Here is a 21,222-nt window from a genome sequence, read left to right on the forward strand (position 1 = left end):
CCACTCTGTAATTACTGGGGGTGTAACGATACGCTAAATCACATTTCGGTTCGGTTCGGTTTCTTGGAAACTTTGGTTCGGTATATTTTCGGTACAAAAAAAAACAGATTTTTTTTAAAAAAAATGTTTATTTTGAAAAGATGACAAATAAACGGTATATTCTTTAGAAAAAATAAATAAAAGTGAACTATTCGGGTGATATTCTAAGAAATTACACCAGAATAAAAAGTACACTAACAACAAAGATCTCTTAATTTTGTAAATTATTAAGACACTGAAATCTTCAAACACTCAGCAGCAACAGCCTATGACACATCTAAGTATTCAAGTTGAAGACAAGTTGTCATTACAGTACATATATACACTTTTTGTGACGAAAAAAAAAACATACAATAACAGTTACAATAGTGCGGATGTTTGTCTCTGTGTTTCCTGCGATTGGCTGGCAACCAATTCAGGATGTCCCCCGCCTACTGCCCGAGGACAGCTGGGATAGGCTCCAGCACGCCCCGCGACCCTTGTGAGGACAAGCGGTATCGATAATGGGTAGATGAAACAGTTACAATTATTGCTAACTATATTAAAACTATTTTTATAATGAAGTATAGTAACTTTAAAGTCTTTATGAAATTATTTACACTTTTTAGGCGTTAAAATCTTTGAATGTGCAACAGCATATTGTAACGAATTGAGTTATCTGGGTTGTGGTCGGATTTGTGGTTTGCTGAGTTGTGATGTTTCCGAGGTTCATGAATGCATCGTACGGCTAGTGAGAGGAGCAGCGGAGAACGGAGGTCTTTTTTGGCTAAAAAAACTGCTTGCTTCCACGTCTAAGAAACATTGGAAGTCAAATGATGTTGTTTTAAGTGTTATTATGTTAGACGTGCTACCATAATAGGTCTCCTATTATGTTGTTTTCACCTACACCTAGACTCGTCCGTACGAGATAGTGATGGGCAAATGAAACTTCATGACGCAATTGTGATATTTTTTTGAGTCCTCTAGATGGCATTCTTGTTTTAAAGATGGAGTGGAAATGTAATAAATGCCCATGGCACTAGCCTTTATCTTTAAACCAAGAGTAGTGGTATAAAACATATCACAAGTGCTTCATGAAGCTTCATTTTTCCTATCATTAATAACAGGAGGTAATGCCAGGTGTCAATACCTTTGCTCATTTATTGAGGTTTACAAATGTGATACCTTGACTTAAACATACGTGTTGAACAGCCACATAGCGTTGCTTAGGAAAGTCTGCTAGTTTAATGCTAACATGTGATGCAAAACTGCATGGATGGGCTAACGAACAGCATCGATGTTGCAGTGTAATACTGTATAATACAGTCTCCTGGTGGCCGAGGTATGCATACCAAAAGGAAAATAACATGGGTCTGGAATGCATCAATGGTAGAGGTGATCACCTAAGTCTGAGGCATTTATTTTTAAGTATCTGCAGTACTGACTCTTGATCCAGTACCATGGCAACGTATTACGAAGAAAACAAGATCACATTCAAATTGTCCGAATTTAAAAAAAATAAAATAAAAATTAAGTTTCCCAACATTCTAACTTTGAACCACTGCTGACTATAAGTAGATGTATATAAGTATATGACTGTAAGTCAGCAGTGATTCAAATTAATTAAAGTAAACAAAATATGTTATTCTTGACTGTGGAAATTAAGAAAACTAAAAAATCAGATCTTTTGTAGCCGTGAAAATCACGTGATCGGTTCTGATTCCGGTCACATGATCGGATCTGCACAACTCTAATCGATGGCATTTCCATTCATTTTAAAAGGGAGAGATGATGTGAAAAAAGTGCTTTGAGTGTGGTCACGGAACAAATTCAACTCCTGTGTCAAGACACCACTGTACATGTGAGAGTCGTCTCACCTCATTGGGTGGCTGTAGCAAGTCGTGCTTCTCCTGTTGTGTTTTATTCTCTGTCTCGCTAGAGGCAACAGGTCGGTGGTACTGAGTGGTGCCGGTGGGGACGTGCCAGAAATACACCTCCGACGAGTCTGACACCTCCCGCCAGCCTGAGGGCAGATCACCTTCGCCCCAAACATCTGCTAATGGAGCAATGCAAACATACAGTATATAGATTGGTTGCAGGAAGACAGGGATCATTAAAGCTTCTGTTGCCATAGCAACTCTTTCCTCATCCCCTAAAGCAGTGCCCCTTAGGCAATGGCCTCTGTTCATTCTGTTCCAGCTTTCCTACCTTTTTCCCTGCTTATTCTTTATTCCTTATGCGTTTGCAACATTTTTCATTTCCATTTGCGTCCTATGCCACACTTATATCTGCAGTCTTCTGCTGTTTTTTACATGCTAATCATTCTCTGCGACATAAGGTGGCAAAATGGCACTTAAAGCTTCTTGCAGTATTGTCTGAGGTGGGGCTTCTGGTACATTTCCAGAATGATCAATTTGTATGAGAGAACAGGAAGGAGGGGTAGTATGCAAGTGAAGGGGTATGCAATCAAGTGACAATTAAAGGCTCAGATGCTCTTGAGCAGAGGTTTACAAATTACGGCCCGGGAGCCATGAGCAGCCCCACCGTCCATTATTAAGTGTAGTATATACTAAAAACAACATTGTAACAGCCCACAACACTATTTAAAAATAAAAAAAAGGCAGAGAAGCACGGAAAAGGTGCCCCCGCCCCACAGATGCGCTCCGTAAAGATATTGAATATTACTGATTATCATCAATTAAATATGACCCAATTACTTTTCCTTACAACGCACTAACAAGTTTTGTTATTCTTAATCAAGTCGGCACATGTGCTGCAAGACGATGGAATAGTCCATTGTAAGAGAAGCGAGCAGTCCAAACAAGCATGACAGAATAAGCAATTTAATGTGTTTGAAAAGGTGTGAATAAATATCAAAACAATAACTATTGCTTTAAATCAAAGAAAAGGTTTCTATTATATTCGGGCTAACCACCCAAAACATCTTGACCAACTTTTTGGCCTTATCACCTTTAACAGAACCCATAGTTCTTCAAAATCAAGTCAAAGACTGTCAAGTTGCCCTTGCATCCTTCACATTTTCTGTACGCAGCCCTCGGGGGGGGGGACTCAAGACAAAAAAAATGTTAGCTAACCTGACTGCTGTGGACTTTGAGGAGAGGGTGACTCCTGAGACAGAGTGGTCCAGCTGGAGTCTTCATCCTCCGATGGAGTGTCAGGAGTCAGGTCCATTCTTAAACTCACTTTGGGGAAACCGAGCTCTGGTTGGGCATCGGGCATGGCAAGGGGTGTCCGGTTCTTTGTAGGGGTGTTCCTCTCACTGGACCTGGGCTGCTTTGGGGAGGATGGCGGGTACTGTTGAAGGAACTGGTTCTCATTGTTAGGGTGCAGCTCTACCTTGATCACCCTGGGTTGGGAGCTCCGAGGAGGCTTTGCAGGACTTCTGGGACTTCCCAGAACCTGGACGCAGTGCTCCTCCCTGATGTGGGTTGCAGCCTGGTGATTTTCCGGTACCCACTCTGGGCTGTTAGTGGATGAAGAGGAGGAAGAGCAAAGTGGGGCTTCCACCACAACCGGTAACAGAGGCTGTCTTGCAGTTGGTGCTTTGTCTTCCTCTTCCTCCTCTTCTTCTTCCACCACAGGTACCGCCTCTTCCTTGTCTTCCTGGCATGAGTGTTTGCTGCTGGGCTTCTCTTCCTTCTGGCTCTCCCTCTCCTTGACTGGGCTGGCCTGCTCTTTCTCCGCCAAAGACAGCTGCTTCGTCTCTTCCTTGTTCTCCTTGTTTCCCCAGCTCAGGTCCCAGGCCTTGTCGTGGTACTCCAAGAAGCTTTTTGTTCGCCTTCGGAACGGGGGCAGCTGGGAGTTGTCTTTCTCAAACTCTGGCCAGTTAGAGTTGATGTTATCCGTAGGGACGTTGTGGATTTTGCTCTCTGTATTCGCTCTGCTCAGCTGCAGCTGCTGACTCTCAGCACGTCTTTGCATGTTGGCTCCATTCTTGGCCAGTTTAGGATTGGTTGTATTGAAGAGTGACGATGAGGAGGAAGAGGAGTAGAGGGCAGAACTGGATGAGGACTTAGTGGGAAGGCCCCTGCCCCTGCTAGCATTTTGATTCTTGGATGCCAAGTTGTCACTTATGCCCATCACACTGCGCACGCTGGTCATTGTGCATCTCTGACGGCTCTTGGGCAAGGTGGCCGAACCTCCGCCTTCCAAGCCAGCGGACTCCTTGATGACATCACGTCCGAGTAGCTGGTTGTAAGAAGAGCGCAGGCTGAGTGAGGTGGGAGGTGTGGCAGATGGACCGCTGCGGTTGGCCAGACCCACATTGGAGGGCGAGGAGCCAGAGCGGGAGAGGGGAGGGGTTCGTACCGACATCATGGCTGACTGGATTAACGCCACAAAGAATGACCTGTTGGGAGAGGACACACAGAGGGGACTAAATAGTCGTACATAGCATCAGCAAACGACAACCTTTTACGATAACTCGAGGATACCGTTTCTGAAGAAGTTTTGCGTGAATGCTGATGAGCTCAAACTGAACTGAACTGCTGCTGAATTAACTGAATTGTTTGAAAGCTGAATGTGTGACTAAGTTTGGAAATCAGTCAAGCTATGTAGAAAAGGGAGGTCAATGTGAAAGTACTGCTAATTTGGGAATTTTCTTGTGAAAATTCGGGAGTTTTGTGAAAGTGATAAATAGTGCCTGAAATTCCTGAGTTCCTGAAAAGTCAAATTCAAATCTAATTGGTTATACAAACAGTCCATTGCTAATGTATCTGTAGTTAGGTGGGTCAGCACTACTGATTCTGAAGACCCTGGGCAGATTAAATTGATGTGTCAATACATTGAGGCTGAAATTAGATTGGACTAAAAAATCCAACATTCAAGAGAAGTGCTGCAAAAGGAAGAGAATAGACTGTTAGGAAAAATGAATACAATTTCATTCAACAAAAATGTAATTTTAGGTCGTGCTGCAGCTGCCCACCATTAGACTCAGCGCAGCTGATCTGGAGTGAGCTGCATCCTTCACAACACTGCTAGACCTGCAGAGAGGCGGCCTGATATGAGGGCGTCATCCAGCGAGGGGGCTGGGGTAGGCCAATTATTTTCTGGGCTGTGTTTATGATTCTCAGGAGAACTCCCCAGTCTGCCGCTGAACAGTCTGCATAGCAAACTGTAACACACTTTGTCAGAGTGGTGGAGGGAGAAAAGTTGCTTCATGCACAGGATGGGTGGTAGAGGTTGTTTAAGAGTTACTCTTTGGTCCTTTTGATCAGACCAGGTAAATTAAAAGATTACCGTATATGGAATGTCCACCTGCTGCTTCATTAGTTAGTACTTCCAGAGCCTGGATTCAAACCCCCAATAAACTAATTGCTATGAACACTGGGGCACAGTCATCCTAGAACAGATAAGGGCTGTACATATGTACCACGCAAGCAAACACTTTTCCAAAATTTCTTGAATTTAGAATTAAGATTAGTAATTAATTTAATAAGAGATGTATTGCAATACTTACAAAATCATATTTTGTATTATATACCCAGGAAGCAATTATAGGAGACCGCTATCCTGAACGTGCGGTTATAGTGCTCCAAGTCTCTGCATCTTCTTAAATAGAACTACTTTATCTCATGCTGATCTCAACCAAGACAGATGATATCATCTGGATACATGCTTTGCATGTCTTTCATCTGCTCCCACTGACCATAAATCTCTCCACATAAAGCTGCAGTTGAACCAAAGAGCGGCTTTTATCCACACACATATGTGTCTTTTGAAGTTGTTCCCAGTCTCAAACCCCATTTGCATGCTCTCTGACTCTTGAAGTGTTAAGAAATCAAATCATCTGCATGAAAGAGCATACAACCAATGAGGGGGTAGGGACCTAGCACTACCGCGAATAAACTAAATTAGTTTGCAATTGTCTATAGATGCCACAAGATGGTGGCAAAGCACTACTTTAGTCTAAATGAACATCCTCAACTCACATTAAACTGTTTCCTTGACAACAAGATGCCACCAGATGGTGCCAAAGTAATACGACTATTGCTTTGAGCAAGCTGATCACAACAACAAAAAGATGCAAATGGCTAGCCGCAAACATGCAGGGCACGTACTGTACAGAGAGATGAATGGCAATCCATGATTGACTGGTGACAAAATCACTGGTCAAAACATTAGCTACACCTACAGTGTCGAGTAAAGGTTATTAGACTGACTATTTATCTGATCTACAATATAATAAAGCCCCGCATACACACGGTTTGGTACCGGCAGATATTTTGAAGTCACATATTTGTGATTTTTTCTTTTCTTTTAATATTGCTTAAAGTTAAGTTCCTGCTTGGCCATAGATCAAATTAAAGTTGTAAAAAAGCAGTACACCTAACGTGATGTCTGGTGACTGACTGCATATGCCCGTGGAAGGATGACCACATTCACGCAACATATCAGACATCCTAGAAGCATGGAAAACACTCAACACAGCAGATCTTAAAGCCAGACAACATCTTGGGAATTGAACAAACCAAGAGGTCGAAGAGCTAAGAATCCCTTAAGTGTGCACTTTGTCTATGCGGGGCCCTCCTCTCACCTTGTTGGCTGGCCATGGAATCAGACAACAACATTCTGTTTGTGCTGAATGTGCACTCAGACTCACAACACATACCTGCATTGAACCAGCCAGTCAGATCAGTGCGCCAGCTTGTCTCTTGTCTGTCCTGCATTGCTCGTGTGACAACAGACACATCATATTGATCTCAAGTTATGGTCAGAGAAAAAGTCAGACAATTGCCTCAGGCCCCAAGATGAAGGGGGCCCTGTGAGACTGCATGCTACCCTTGTCCCATATCAGTAGACAAATGACTAAACAATGGCGCTGCTTTAGACACTGCAATCACAATGTGTCGGGAATCCTCTGGACAGAGCCCCTCACTATAGCTGTTGCTGGCTGGTGGCTTGTCGAGGGGCCCTGACAGATGTCTGGTGTATGTCCATATTAACGCCACAATTGAAAACCTCTGTGGAAATTGCAATGACACATTGGGATTGAGAATCCCTTTAATGCCCCCCCTAGCAGGGTTGTTGTCAAACGCAACATAACTTAATTTTGATGTGTTTTAACTTGGTTGTATTTTTATCTGGGGCCCAACCGATATAGATTTTTTTGGGAGGTGATGCTGATTCTGATATTTGGCAGAATAAAATTCTGATTAACCAGATGTGCTAACTGATTGAAAAAACATTTATAACAAATAAAATACGTTTTTGTGGGGGGTTCATTAACGCTTACAACAATAAAAATATGATTTACGGGCAGATCATTTGACTATTTTACAATACTTTTTTCTTTTAGTATTTATTGAACTTTACAACAGAAAGACAAATCTGCAAAAAACAGCCCATTTTAAAAGAGCTAATCTTTGCCAATTTAAATCGGCCGACAGATTAATCAGTTAGGCCCTAATTGTATGATTCTGAAAATGTTGCACTGCACCCATCGATCCAGTTTCTATACCGCTCATTGTTATTAGGGTTGCAGGTGAACTGGAGTCCATTCCAGCAGTCTGCGCAAGAGCGCGGGATACACCCTGGACTGGTTGCTAGCTAATCGCAGTGGAACATATAGACAAACAACCACTTACATTCACACCTAAGGACTATTTAGGGTCTTCATTGAACCTAATATGCATGGACAAAGTGCCTGAAGAAAACCACACATGCACCTTGCAAACATACACTCTGCAGTAGAGTTCAGAGCCAAGCTTCAAACCTGAAATCTTTGAACTGTGAGGTAGATTATACTAACCACTTGGCCAACGTACCAGCCAAAATTGTACACATGTTTTGCAATTGTTGTTATTTATATAATAGTAGTTATATATGCTATTCATTTTATATGTACATAATTTGGTCTTTTCTAAAATCTAAATCTAAAAATCGTTTCTAATCCATCAATCTCCCCCCAAAATACCCTGGTTATCACCCTAAAAGACTACCATTTTGACATCTTTGCTCGCCTGTGTGAAAAATCACAGCACATATGTCTTCTCTTTCCCCTAAACAATGCTTGCCTCAATTAAGTCCGACAAAGTGGAGCTGAGAGAGGAGGAGGAGGAGTAAGATAGTTATTAGAGGAGGAAGTGAAGAGCATGACTAGGCATTTTGCTGGACAGTAGGCAGTGATAGCTAAGCCACTGCCCCCACAAGCCCTCCAGAGAGAGGTCATTCGAACAGGATGCAAGCAACAAGTATGAGCATAAAAGCATCATGGGGTTGCTCCTTTTTTGTGCCGCATATGGAATACACTGATGATGTCTCTTTTAATACAAGCCAACATGCAGCAGATGCATTCAGATCAGTTTCTCTCTTTTGCAGCAAATGGTTAACCTCATCCCAAATAAAATTTCAATTAATTGCACAAAATACAATTTGTACATAAACATGCATCTGTGAAAATTATAGTTGTCCGAGACAAAAAAAAACAGTAGCTATCGTAAAAGTGATTCAGAAATATTATTTAATTATGATTTAATGCAAAATAACACTTCAACTAAAATGACTTTTCTTCTGTCCCTCCCGCTTGATGCCAAACTAAAATATCAATTATCATCCCAAATCATATCATATAATTTTAATACAGCTATTTTGGGGTGATTTATTATTTTTTAATTATTATGCCTTATTTGTTATGGTTTATAACATTTCACAGACACAAACTCTAAGTTCGACTATTTATGTAGCTATACTCTGATGTTGTGTCTCAATGCACACACAATCCTGTTACTAAAACCTGTTCAGCCATCCAAAGGAAGAGAAAAAGAGTGAACTATATGACTCAGCAGAGATGACATCATCAAGCAAATTTCTCTGACAATTGGTAGACCTAAGGTAAATTCTCGCTTGTAGTTTTCAAATTCTTCAATGTGTTCAGCCAATAAATATAACTACGTATATCTTATTTCCTTATATAGGATTTATTCAGCAATACTTTGGAAAAATGTTTTGCAGGAGCTTGGGTATCTGTGCTAAACACAGTAAAATCCATGATACGACAAATAAAAAAATATTATAAAGCTATCCCAGCTGGCAGTAGGAAAGGTACACCCTGAACTGGTTGCCAGCCAATCGCAGGGCACACACAGACAAACAAACATTCACACCCACAATCATACCTATAGGACAATTTAGAGTGGTCAATTAACCGCCCATGCATAAAGAAAATATATACCGTTGATGGTTGAGCAACTGCTGTACAAATCAAATTGGGCTACAAGATATTTTATCATGCTTTTTAAATAGTCATTTTTTATGTTGATTCCCTCTCATTCTGGAATGACCAATATGTTCATCCGAATGTCAAACATGCAAGCAATTATAGAAGGCAACCACTTTACAGATCTAACACTGACCATCACTCACATATTGACAGCTATGCTGGCCAATCTGGGTGGACATGTCTCCTCAAACAGTCCCCAAGTCACGATGTTGTAAATGCAACAGTTGAGTGTCCGAGCAGTTGAGAAAAATCAACTTGGGAAAGTCAATGATGTCATGGGTTTAGTGTTTTCAAACCCTTCGCCACACGCCGCCTTCCTCCTATCAAAATCCCACCACAAATGGCAGGGGGGGAAACAGCACTTGGCTAAATCTCTTCAAATCTCTTCAAATCTAAATACAACAAGGACGCAATGCTGTCGATAGGTGCACAGACGCAGTAAATCTTTCCACATCCGGTGCATCAACCACCCGCCTGCCTGGTGCACATCCCGAGACCAACATCTTAATATTTACTTACCTCTTAGCTCAGCCTCTACCCTTGGGGGGACTTGGGTGTATTCCACTCCCACGATACGACACAAATGAGCAGTCCCCGCAGCCACAGAGCGTCTTTTTAAGAGCCAGTCCGCCCCTATCTGCAGCCGGCCGCCCGCATCCGATCACATCGTCCGCCCTCTCCGGCTCCAGAATTCAGATGGCTGTTCCTGCTCCGCTGGGTAGCCAGTTTGCGCTTTCTCTCTGCGCCACCACGTCCCTGAGCGGCGAGCTGCGCTATGGAGCTCCTGAAGTCCCGTAAAAAAGGCAGCCAATCAGAGCCGAGGACGACCGGAGGATGAGGAAGTGGATGACGAAAGGGCAGCTGCCATTAACCAGCAAGTCAGGTGGTTATTTTTTTTGGGGGGGGGGGGATTTTCAGGTAATGAATCCCACATCATCGCGGTTATATATTTTGTTGGTGTGTCTTGGTAATTTCCGGTAAGAGGCAAGTCAAGACTTCCGCCGACAACATGACGTACAACCTGCACGGACGAGATCCCAGAACAGTTCGAATCCTAGAAGTGTGGTGACAAACCTACTCACGATCAAAATAAACTTTCAGATTGAATAAAAGAGCAGTAAAAGTATTATTCCAATTCATGACATTTACTCAAGCAAAAGTGTACAGACCCTAAATGTATTTAAGTACAAAAGTATTCAACTTTTATAATCAATAACCGTTTGGATAACTTAGCAGTTCGCACAATGGAAAAATATTAAAACGATAGCAATGGCTCAGGTTTTTATGCTATTAAACATGTTACATAGCTTTGCTAACAATGTGGACTCACTAACGAACAATATTAAATTAGTTAATAACAATAAAAGCAAATACCCGTTGCTTCTCCGTGTTTTCAGATAGATGGGAGAATTTTAGAACATATCTGGTGTTTTTTAAAAGGGTATAAGACAACACCCGCGCCACAAATCATTCTTGGATCTGAGAACATCACGCAAGTCCCTTAAATAAGGCCATAGAGGAGCAGTATCTTGTTTCTCCTAATCTGTTAATCTCTTATTTTTTTCTGTCTGCATCATCGTCATTAATGCTCCCTGGGGTTCATGTTCCTCCATGTAGTACTTCGGTCCCTTTTTTTCTGCCTGGTAAGACCCCAAGATGCTGATCTGGCCATTTGTGTGACCACCTCAGTTTCTTTTGAACCATTTCAGTGGTGTTAATCCAAATGTAATGAATCTCCCCAAAGGTGGTGATTTTGGTGAAACGTAATTTCCAACTTCAGGTCCTAAATAGATCAATAACATACATCAAATCCCACCGTTTGGCTCTATTACGCCCACTTTAGACCAATTGAAAGCCATGAAAATTGCATTAAAAAGAACACAAAAAAAACCTCGTTATTTGTTGTATTAAATTTGGTTCTAGTTCTTTCCACCAGATTACATCATTCATACATTTTTTTAACAAGGAAACATTTTCATTGTAACATTTTCATTCTAACATTGATAATTCTTCAAGGGAACTAAGGGAGCAAATGAATGCTCATTTACATTTTAAGAAGTGGTCAAGTGGAGCAACCTTCTGCTGACCATGGAGAATTACATTTTGATTTAAGAAGTCTCTCTGTTGGCTGCAATAAGACTGTATGTACTAATTACAAACAAACAAAAAGAAATGTTTTATAACCTGGCGATTGTACAAATAAACTGGAATTTCAACTATAAAAATGAATTGAGATTTTATACAAAAACAAGAACTGATATTAGTTCAAAACTGTCAGTCAATCAAACATTACATTGAGTTTACTTGAACATACAGCCAACTCCACTTTATGACTCTCACTATACATCACTGGTGTCAAACTCAAGGTCCTGGGGCAGATCTGGACTGCCACATCATTTTATGCGGCCCGCAAAAGCCAATCAAGCATGTCAACTTCCATATGCTTGCTAAAATCTGTACCAAAATTTCAAATTGTCATGTGTAATAATTAGTGAGATATTGCGAGAATTTTCCTGTTACCAAACCCTTTATTATAGTAACTTAAACAGTAGTTGAACAAATCTTGACTTCTGATTTTTTTAATTAGTTATGCAACAATTCAATTTATTGTGCACTGAATATGTAATAATATGATGCACTGATTAAACATTTATATAGTTTTAATTTATAGAGTTACAACGACCCTCAAATGGAAACCGTAATTTCAGTTTGGCCCGCAACAAAAATGAGTTTGACACACCTGCTATACATGGACTTATGGTGCTTATTTTGTACAGTAGTGGAAGAGTCAGAAGGCCCAACTAGCTGTATTTTAACCCTAAGCAGACATGGGTGTTATATATAGATATCCGTTTATTGTGCATATACATACAGTATGACTCTTACAGTGCTTCCTCTTTCCATAAAGTGTACAAGTCCTGATGCATCACATAACATGTTTGTGTCGTAAACCGCATCATTGGTTTAAAATTGGGTGTTAATGCTATACAAGTTGGGACAAAAGCCATCACCTGAGACCTGACCAAAGGCACCTAACACTTCACATTTTCCTCACCCCAGAATAAAAACATGAATACAAATATATATACATAAACATGCACAAGTATGAATACTACTCACGCTAATTTACACAATCCTGCATGTGCACATGTAACACTTACTTTGATGCAAACGCATGCATGCATTTGTTGTGCACCCAACACAGATGTTATACAGAAGTACAGTATAGAGTGCTAACTTACACTTTAATTGTCGGATACACTATATGAACACAGTACTAAATTACTGGAACCAGTTGTGTTGTTTCTGAATCAAGATAAAAATACATTTAGCCCCTAAGGAAATTACATTGCTCTAAATCTGACTATAATCAAGGTTGCAAGGGGGTGGAACATTTTTGGTAAATTTCCATGGTAGGTTAAGATCTTTTGAAGAATTCTAGAAACATTCCACATTAGAATCTTGGGCGTGAAATGGGAACTGACTGTAAATGAATAGAAAGGCACCATATTCAAGCATAACTGTAAACATTGTTTTCCATATGCAGACTGCCATTCAAATTAGATAGATCTCTGAGTGAGGACATCACCGTACAGTATTTCATTGTTAAATTGTATTTGTAATGCAATTTTTTTCACTTCATTTTAAGGTTGCTTGTACCTCAAATGTTCGCCACATCGCCATTTTACAATGCTCTCACCTTAGACACAGTCAGTAAACACTGCCGAATGTCTGGGTCTTTCTTTGAGATCATATGCGACCCCAACCCTGCAATCACGCGAGAGGGTGTCGCCTCACAACAGAAAGCGCTGACAGCTCAGACAAAGGCTCGAGTGTTGACAGTCAAAACTGTTAGCAGGGCATGGTATACCAGCAAAACGGGGATGTATAATAAATGGGTACAGAGAAAAGAAACGACTTGTGAAGGGCGATTTTGTGGGGTGGGGCATAACATACACAGGCGTGTTCGTCTCGGGAATTCACGGTATACTTAAGTTCCTTGTTGAGAGCCAAACTTATCCGACCCCTACCATCCACTGGCAGGATTTTCCCTCCATGTTTTGGTGATGAAAGTGAAGAGGGGTGGAGGAAAACACCGGGGCCACGTCCATGCTCCCGGTGCTCCAGCAATGAGGCAAAAAGGGAAGGGAGACGGAAGGGCTGGTGTCAGGGCGCACACCATCAGCCAGAGAGGACAGCGGCGGCTGAAGGTCACGGTCGGACACGGAGAAACACGGCGACGAACGGATGGAGCGCAACACTGCAGGAGATGGCAGAAAGTACGTCACTTAGGCAGATGACACACGAGATGTGCTTTCACTCACCGTCTGTCTCAATGGGAGACGACAATAAATGCTGAGCCTGCTTGTTGCCAGCTTGAGCGGCTCGTTTGTACAATTCAGTTGCGGTTCTCAGGCTCTTCTGGACCCCGAAGCCGCTCTCATAGCATTGGCCCAACAGGAGCAGAGCAGTATTATCCTAAACACAAGCAAGGGAACAAAAAACACCGTGGGTTCATTAACAAAAATGAAATAAACACTTCATGGTAAATGTTCAAATATATTAAAAGCTGTGGTTACTTATATAGTTATAGATTGATTTTGTGAAGGACGAAGATCGTTTCCATTTATTTTTGTAATTGCCCATTCTCTAACAAATCATGAAAAGATGCTTATAATTTAATTTCTATTCTGTTTATATGGAAACACTTTTGCTTTGAACATATATTTCGTGACTATCCACTAACGGTATGCTAAGCAACAAAAAGTTCTATGATTTTAATTTTATCTTTATGTTGGATGAAAGTCATATACACAAATGTTGATATACTAATCCAGATCTAGGCAACTTCGGTCCTCAAGAGCCACTCTCCTGCCTGTTTTAGTTGTTTCCCTCCTCCAACACACCTGATTCAAATAATAAGCTCGAAACTTCTAAAACAGGCAGGGCAGCGGCTCTCGAGGACTGAAGTTGTCTACCCATGTACTACTCGAAAACCCGGTTTTCACATTTTTGAAAATGAAGTCAAACAATGTATTAGGAATATTAGACACTCCACAAATGTAAAAGGCATTCAAATCTTGGATGTGTGTGCTTTTTTTGTATTTTTGTAATCATTATTATCACGCTCAGATAGGAAAGGAGAGTTCCTAAATAAAAAAACGAATAAGGCCTTTAATTGTCCAGACTGCAAGCATGTCAAAGTGTCCTCACACGGCTCTGTGCTGCCATCTGCAGGTAGTGCACAGACTTGTTGCCATCTCTTACTGGCTCCCGGGAGTACACAGACGCTAGGCATACTTGAGCCTGCAGAGGAGGGATTTAGGTAATATCATATCGAAACAATATCAATTGTTGCTCTGACAGAGTAAAAAAAACAAAACAAAACAAGGTGTGATGATGATGATTCCCACCTTTGTCAGGCCAGCTGCAGCAGCCTTCTCCAGGAGGCCGATGGCTGTGTTTAACTTTTCTTCACTCTCGTACCCACTCGTGGTTAGGAGCAGCTTTGCACACCGGTACTGAGCTTGTTTGTGACCTGCCACCGCTGCCCGCCAATAGTAATGGGATGCCTTCATGTAGTAAAAGAGGAAAAAGGAGAATAGGACAACCAACGAAGTAAGTAATTAAATTACTATACAAAATACCACCTAAAAAAGTTCTTAAAAATAAAATACAAATGTACTGAACTTAAAAGCTAAATACAAATGAGCTGTACTCAGGCAGCGATTCTGCCCTGGGATTGGCTGGTGATTAGTCCAGGATGTGTAATCTATCTCTCGCCCAAAGTGAGCTATAAGGACAAGCGATATAAAAAAAAAGGATGGCTGGACCTTCTCCTTATCCTTGCGGACTCCTTTGCCCTTTTCGTAACAGACACCAGTGTTAAACAGTGCCTTGTTGTAGCCCTGTTGAGCTGCCGCCAGGAAACACGTGAACGCTTCCTCGTCGTTTCCATTTTTGGCTCTTAGGAGGCCTGCAGCAAGCAGAGAAACAGGAATCTAGGTAACAACATCAAACACAACACAGTGCAAAAAACTACCATGGAAAGAATATTATTCTGTTAAATACAGTGCTCCCTCACTTTTCATGGGTCATGCACTACAAGCCACCCCACCGTAATACGTGAATTTCCGTGATGGTGAGGTTGACTTTATTTTAATTTTCATCCATCCCACCCATTATCCGAACCGCTTATTCCCACGAGGGAAGCGGGCGTGCTGAATTAAAAAAAAATATATATTCTATTTTATTTGGGGGGGGGGGGGCAGATTCACGCCTTCATTAACAATAGGACTATTAGGATTTTGTAACCATAAAAAGTATGAGCAGTCATTTTGACGGATTGCGCTTTGTTGCGCTCTGGCAGTGACGTCATCGACAAACGATTACTCGCTGCTTGAGTGTCTAGTAAAGGTATTTTGTTTATTAAAATTTTGTTGTGAGTATATTTTAATGTAAATAAGGTCATATAAATGAATGAGAAACAGTTGGTGGAGCGCCTATATTGTCCTGTGCGGCTCTCGCTCTGTGTGCGTGTCAGCTGTTATAATATACAACTGGCTTGGAGCCGAAGGAAAGGAGACGCGTGTCACAAGCGGCTTTACTGCACTTTACTTCCAAGAAGACGAAGTAAATTGGAAATATGGCACACAATACAATTTCATCCCGATCGCACCCCGGAACTCTTTTTTTTTCCATGGGGGAATTATGTCAACAAGCACCACATAAAGCTCATTATTTTATTTATTTCGGGGCGGCGACATGCTGTCTAATGTTCATGGTGTCTCAGTTTTTTGTGAAACTAATTCCAACTAAACCAAAAAAATAATAATAAATGACATTTTATTGACTGGTCTGACTTAGAAGGAAAAATAGTAAGAAACCCCACAAAATAGTGAGGTAAAACTGCAACACATTAAGTTATAGTCACTAATGAAAATCAGTGATACAGTGCCAATAACCAAACCTTGAAGCGGCTAGGGAACACTGTAAATACAAAGAGACTGAAAGAAAACTGGCTTGGTGAGTAACAAGTAGTTAAGTAGTGATGTAATAGATACTGACCAATAATGTTTAAGATAATTGGGACGCTGCTGTCTGACGCTTTTTCAAGGTTCTGTACTGCTTCTGCCAGTCTCTCCTCGCCTTCAAACATTGACTGAAAGACACACAATAACATTTAGTCCCCCACACACATACACAAATGTAAAAATAAACCATTAATTCAGCAAGAAAACATTGTGAACCTTATTGTGAGCATGGTCCATCCCTGTACCCTCTTCCTGAAAAACATGCTCTTGCGGGCAGGAGGCAGACATATATGAGTCACCTGTGGCAGAGAGAAAAAAATAGAGAATATTCGATTCCATTAAGTCAAAGGCAAGTTTGCACGGTCTAAGTCACTTTTGAACTTTCATGTCAAATGAATTCACAAAGGTCAGTTTGTGTGATTATCACAGATAGTGTTCCCCCCGGGCGAGTCAGTATTTGTGAATTGACCTATTCATACATTTTTTTTAGGGGAAACCTATTCTTCATTAATTTTTGGAAAACTGTTTATGTGCTTAGGCCAAAGACCTGTCTAATACAAAAGTATTGCTTTGGTGCATTTGCCCAGTCTAATATAAAAGTATTGCTTTGGTGCAATCTTGGTGCAAAGGAACGATGCAGAAATTTGGGGAGGATTTTTATAAAGTTATTGTAGCCCATAGACCTGTCTAAAGGGAAAGTATTTATTTTATGCCATTTTATGGCTTGCATTGACAATGATAAACCTTCTATGTGGATCATCAATGACTCAGATGTTAACTACGCTTTTACTCATTGAAATCTACATTGGAAGTCAAACCACTATGTGTTTGTATTCTAAAACAAACAGCATACTTATACAGAAAATTATTAAACTGATGAAAAAAGCTACACTTTAGCTGAACAGTATTTAGGCTCCTGCAGATTCTGTTGTCAGCGTCGAAAAGAATCCTCACCTCTCCAAAACAACCACTTTTCAGGAAATCCCCAAAAACCGGCATACGTTGACACATTAACATTGTCAACAAGCCATTTTCACCACTTTAGATTAGACAAAGTGTATAGGTGAGTTCTTGAGCAAATGACTGACCATAGATTACAAAAAAAAAAAAACACACAAATAGGCGAATCTGCACGTAGTACATTGCAAATATGCAAGGAACACTACGCACTCTTTCTATGGAGTACTGAACACACCTTGTAAAGGCAAATCATGGCCCAGCGTCCCTTCATGGTCTAATCTGGTGGTTTTAGCAGTCAGGCGGTTTTGATCGCAGCTGTTCGACGACGCATCACTTCCATCACTGCTGGTACTGCTCTGACTCAAGGACTGATTGTGCAGACACAACACACTCTTTCCTCTTAGGACCACATCATTCCTCGAAACTGAGGAGCGCCACCCAAAAATAAATAAATAAACAAAATGACATAAATAGACAGCTTGATGATAAGGTTTTCAGGAAGGGAAGTTCTACTTGCAAAGATGCAGTGCTCACAAATGTCCAGCAGAAGGCGGTAACCACACTTCTGCAAAGTGGGTGCTGTCTTCTGGACTGAAGAAGTTGGTCTGGACTCAGAAAATGAAGAGAAACTGGAGTGGATCCTCCTGCAGATCTGCATGAACAGCACTGCCGTCGCACCCTTTGAACAAACAGTGGCCACTCTCAACACTGATGAGAAGGATTGTTAGACATGCTACAAATGATCAATCAATACTAACGTGCTGTACACCAAGCGGCAGATTTTCACTGTATGGTAAACCCTGATCACTTGCTGATCAAAAAATGGTCAAGTGCCCAGCTCTGGTAAATACTAACTATCGTTTCAACTTTGGTGCAGTCTGGAATGCAGCACATGAGTTATATTTGTGTTTAAACGCAGTAACTGAGAAGTACCACTGAGAGGCAGTGTAGGGACGATTACAAAGGTACACAAGATCAATAAAAACTTTAGGACAGGTGTGTCCAAACTCAGTCATCAAGGGCCATTGGCCTGTCTGTTTTCCACCTATCCCTGTTGCAACACTCCTGATTAGAAAGATCATGATTGTTGTCATGCTTCTTCAGAGCTTGCTGATGAGCTGATCATTTGAATACGGTGTGTTGCACAGGGACGGATGGAAAACAGGTAGGAAAGCAGCCCTTGAGGACTGCAGCTGGACATGTCTGCTTTAGGAGAATAGCAGCCCCAAAGTAAAAATAATAATAAAAATTTAAAAAATAGTACTAATAACAATAATAATAATAAATAGATACAAAAAAGAAAAGCCACAGACTATATTTTCAGATCAGTAACATTTTAAAGCGCCAAATGACAAGAACGCATAAACTGAACTTTATTGGGATGCCTTACACCTGGTTGGCCTTATTTACAAAAAAGAAAACCTAAATTAAGTTAGATTATTCAGTGCCACATGAAAGACATACCCATCCCACTGCATCGAGAGCTGTGTAACGAGGGAGCCCCGTGGAAGTGAATTTAAAGGCCTGCTGTTTCTTCCTCCTCTCGCCATCCCCCTCTTTATGGAAACTGAAACGCATCAAAAGCAAAACAGAAAAAAATGTTCACTTTGTAACATACAAGTGTCAAAATAATAGGAACACTTCTCATTGTGATGTAATTCTACATCTCTGCAAAATACACAAAGACATTGTTAAATTAGTGAATGCATTTTTTAGTAGAAATAGTCGTCCCTGTTATCTGAAATGCTAAGGAATTAATTCAATTGTTGAATTTAGGATGAAGTTGGAATGGTTTGAACCAGTCAAGGAATGCAGATGGAGACATCCATTTTCAACACTGCTGATCCTATTCAGGGTTGCAGGGGTGCTGGAGCCTATCCCAGCTGACATCGGGCAAAAACAGACAACACCCTGAACAGTCACTGAGTGGGAACTGAACCTATGCTGACTGCACACGTCAGGCGAGTGCACCGCTACACCATCAGTGAAAGAGAAAGAGACAAATGCATAACATACGGTATATCCGAATTGGGAATTTTATAGGGAAATTTGGGGAATGAGGCATCGATCCCAAGATGTACTTAATGATTTGAACAGTTTGAAGTAAGACTAATTTGAACTGATCAAGAAATGTGGAAGGAGGACGTAATTCTTTAAAATATGTATTAAATTTGGGGATTGTATTGTGAACATTAGGGAATTTTACAACAAAAAGTATGGCATTCTAGAAATATAGAAAATACTTCCCAAGGTGTTCTGAATGAGCTGAACAGTTTGAATATGCAATGGGAAAGGTGGGCACATTTTTGTTAAATGTCTCATTTACTTGAATGGTGTGTTATTTTTGGAAGTAGATATGTGAAATTTTGGGGAAAATGGAAATTTATGGAATGTGGAAAGTAATGCCACATGGTATGCTGAACTTTGTGAACACTTTAAAGTTTGAATGGTTTAAATCAATGGTGAAATGTGGAAGAGGTAGAACGCCCGTTTGTATTAATTATGCTTGGACAGTGTTAATCAAACTGAGCACTGTTTGTCTGTATTCTTTAAATTCAAGCGGTGATATGGCCCAGAACCACAAGTGAAACTATAAAGGTCAAACAACTCTTCTTATGCCTGTGAATCTACCTGCTATCAGAGGAGTTTCTAGAGGTGGAGAAAACAGTGGAGGTGTTGATGACTTCATCTTCCACATAGTGATTCTGGGGGAGACGTAGCGGGTTACTGGTGTAGTATCGATGCAGCACTGCAAAGACACGAGCAGAAAGAAACATTCATTGCGAGCACTCAAACCAATGTTTCCATTACTGAAGAATTCTAGGGGGTTTCCGGAGAATCCATTAGTTGGTTGTATTGTTTGAAGTTTTGAGCGGAAAAACTGTTTCTTATGTAATGGTGTATCCCTAACGTTCAAATAAAGACAGCTAAAATCATAACCTCATAAGCATGCATGATTTAATATTTAATTTAGGTATTTAATTTTGGTCCAAACTAACGGAACATTGTCTTAATTAATCAGCATCTCGACTTTGACATAAAGTGTTTCCTTGAGGTCTTAATTAACATTAACAAAATTAACAGAAAGTACAGTTATGTACTAACCTTTAATATATAATATCTAAGAGAGAGATATATTTAAGTAATTTATCCTCACGTTTATATAACATTAAAGCACAGGTATAAGAATTTTAATAACTGCACACCTTCGTATTTGAGCAACTTTCGACACAATCCGTCGCAGATTACGGCAAAGAATTACCCAATTCTGATCCTGGATTCCTGATCGACAGGAAGAACACAACAGCTAACCTATAACGTTATGTAAGATTTTCATGCAACACATTAGAAAACACTTAAGGAGCTTTTAGTGACCAAAATAAACCGGCCAGATGTCGGCGTCACTCGAGAAGTTTCCATGATGGTGTGCTTCACTTTTCGTCTTACCTCTCCACGCGAGTCCTTTAACCCTCCACATGACTCGCCTTTTATGTCACGGTAGCTTCCAGCACCGTCGTATTTTCAGGTTCACATACTTCGGACTCTGAGCAGAGATGTCTTTCTTTCGTTGCAAGTCATGTCCATGTAAACAAATTGCACTCAAACAAGTCACGAGTGCGTTCCAGTGACTGAGGAGCAACCCGGAAGTGCTTGACATGACGCAATCGAAAACGCCAGAGGGGTGAAAAAGCGCCACCTCGTGGTAAAAAAAAAGGACACATCCAATAACGTCGTTTAAATGGACAGTAGTGTGTACACACAACACGGAAAAATAACAAAATGCTCCGTTAATAATGTAACATTTCAAAATACTTAAATTAAAACATTGTTATTATTGTAGGATGTGTAATATTGTAGTTATGAAGACTTAAACTGCGGTTTGTGTGCATATCCATCCATCCATCCGTGCAACTAAGCGTCCACTCATCCATCAGGAACGCTTGTCGTGTCTTTGCTGTGTCAAACATA

General features: G+C 40.8%; 2 protein-coding genes across 4 annotated transcripts in view; both read right to left on the minus strand.

Annotated features, from left to right (window-relative positions):
• LOC147151824 (amyloid beta precursor protein binding family B member 2-like) overlaps positions 1-10,099 on the minus strand; it is a 49,183-nt gene extending 39,084 nt beyond the window's left edge. The window contains exons 1-4 of one of the 3 annotated variants that reach the window (XM_086018274.1): positions 9,779-10,099; positions 4,964-5,152; positions 3,114-4,387; positions 1,896-2,074 (exon numbers count right to left, since the gene is read on the minus strand). In XM_086018274.1, coding sequence (XP_085874400.1) covers positions 1,896-2,074; positions 3,114-4,356 — 1,422 coding nt within the window. In that variant the 5' untranslated portion in view covers positions 4,357-4,387; positions 4,964-5,152; positions 9,779-10,099. The remainder of the gene's footprint in view (positions 1-1,895; positions 2,075-3,113; positions 4,388-4,963; positions 5,153-9,778) is intronic. The other 2 variants (XM_086018284.1, XM_086018266.1) reach the window with 2 other exon arrangements.
• A 1,995-nt stretch (positions 10,100-12,094) lies between these two features.
• Positions 12,095-21,222, minus strand: dele1 (DAP3 binding cell death enhancer 1). The gene is made up of 12 exons (XM_086024230.1): positions 20,701-21,222; positions 19,885-20,002; positions 18,718-18,820; positions 17,788-17,932; positions 17,489-17,677; positions 16,510-16,592; positions 16,328-16,421; positions 15,094-15,236; positions 14,674-14,832; positions 14,474-14,566; positions 13,585-13,738; positions 12,095-13,520 (listed from the first exon to the last, which is right to left on the minus strand). Exons 1-12 carry the CDS (start codon positions 20,729-20,731, stop codon positions 13,276-13,278), a joined length of 1,557 nt encoding a protein of 518 aa, XP_085880356.1. The 5' UTR covers positions 20,732-21,222; the 3' UTR covers positions 12,095-13,275.

The sequence above is a fragment of the Filicampus tigris genome, chromosome 2 (genome assembly GCF_054856515.1).
Source record: "Filicampus tigris isolate MCC_2025a chromosome 2, RoL_Ftig_1.0, whole genome shotgun sequence".
Taxonomy (NCBI): Eukaryota; Metazoa; Chordata; class Actinopteri; order Syngnathiformes; family Syngnathidae; genus Filicampus; species Filicampus tigris.

Excerpts from the sequence above, each read along its gene's own strand:
- dele1 (XM_086024230.1), bottom strand. The coding sequence starts at position 20,731 with ATGTGGAGGGTTAAAGGACTCGCGTGGAGAG. Across the intron at positions 16,422-16,509 it reads TGGACCATGCTCACAATAAG|TCAATGTTTGAAGGCGAGGA; the intron begins GTTCACAATGTT and ends TGTGTCTTTCAG. Across the intron at positions 14,567-14,673 it reads CTGCAGCTGGCCTGACAAAG|GCTCAAGTATGCCTAGCGTC; the intron begins GTGGGAATCATC and ends CCTCCTCTGCAG.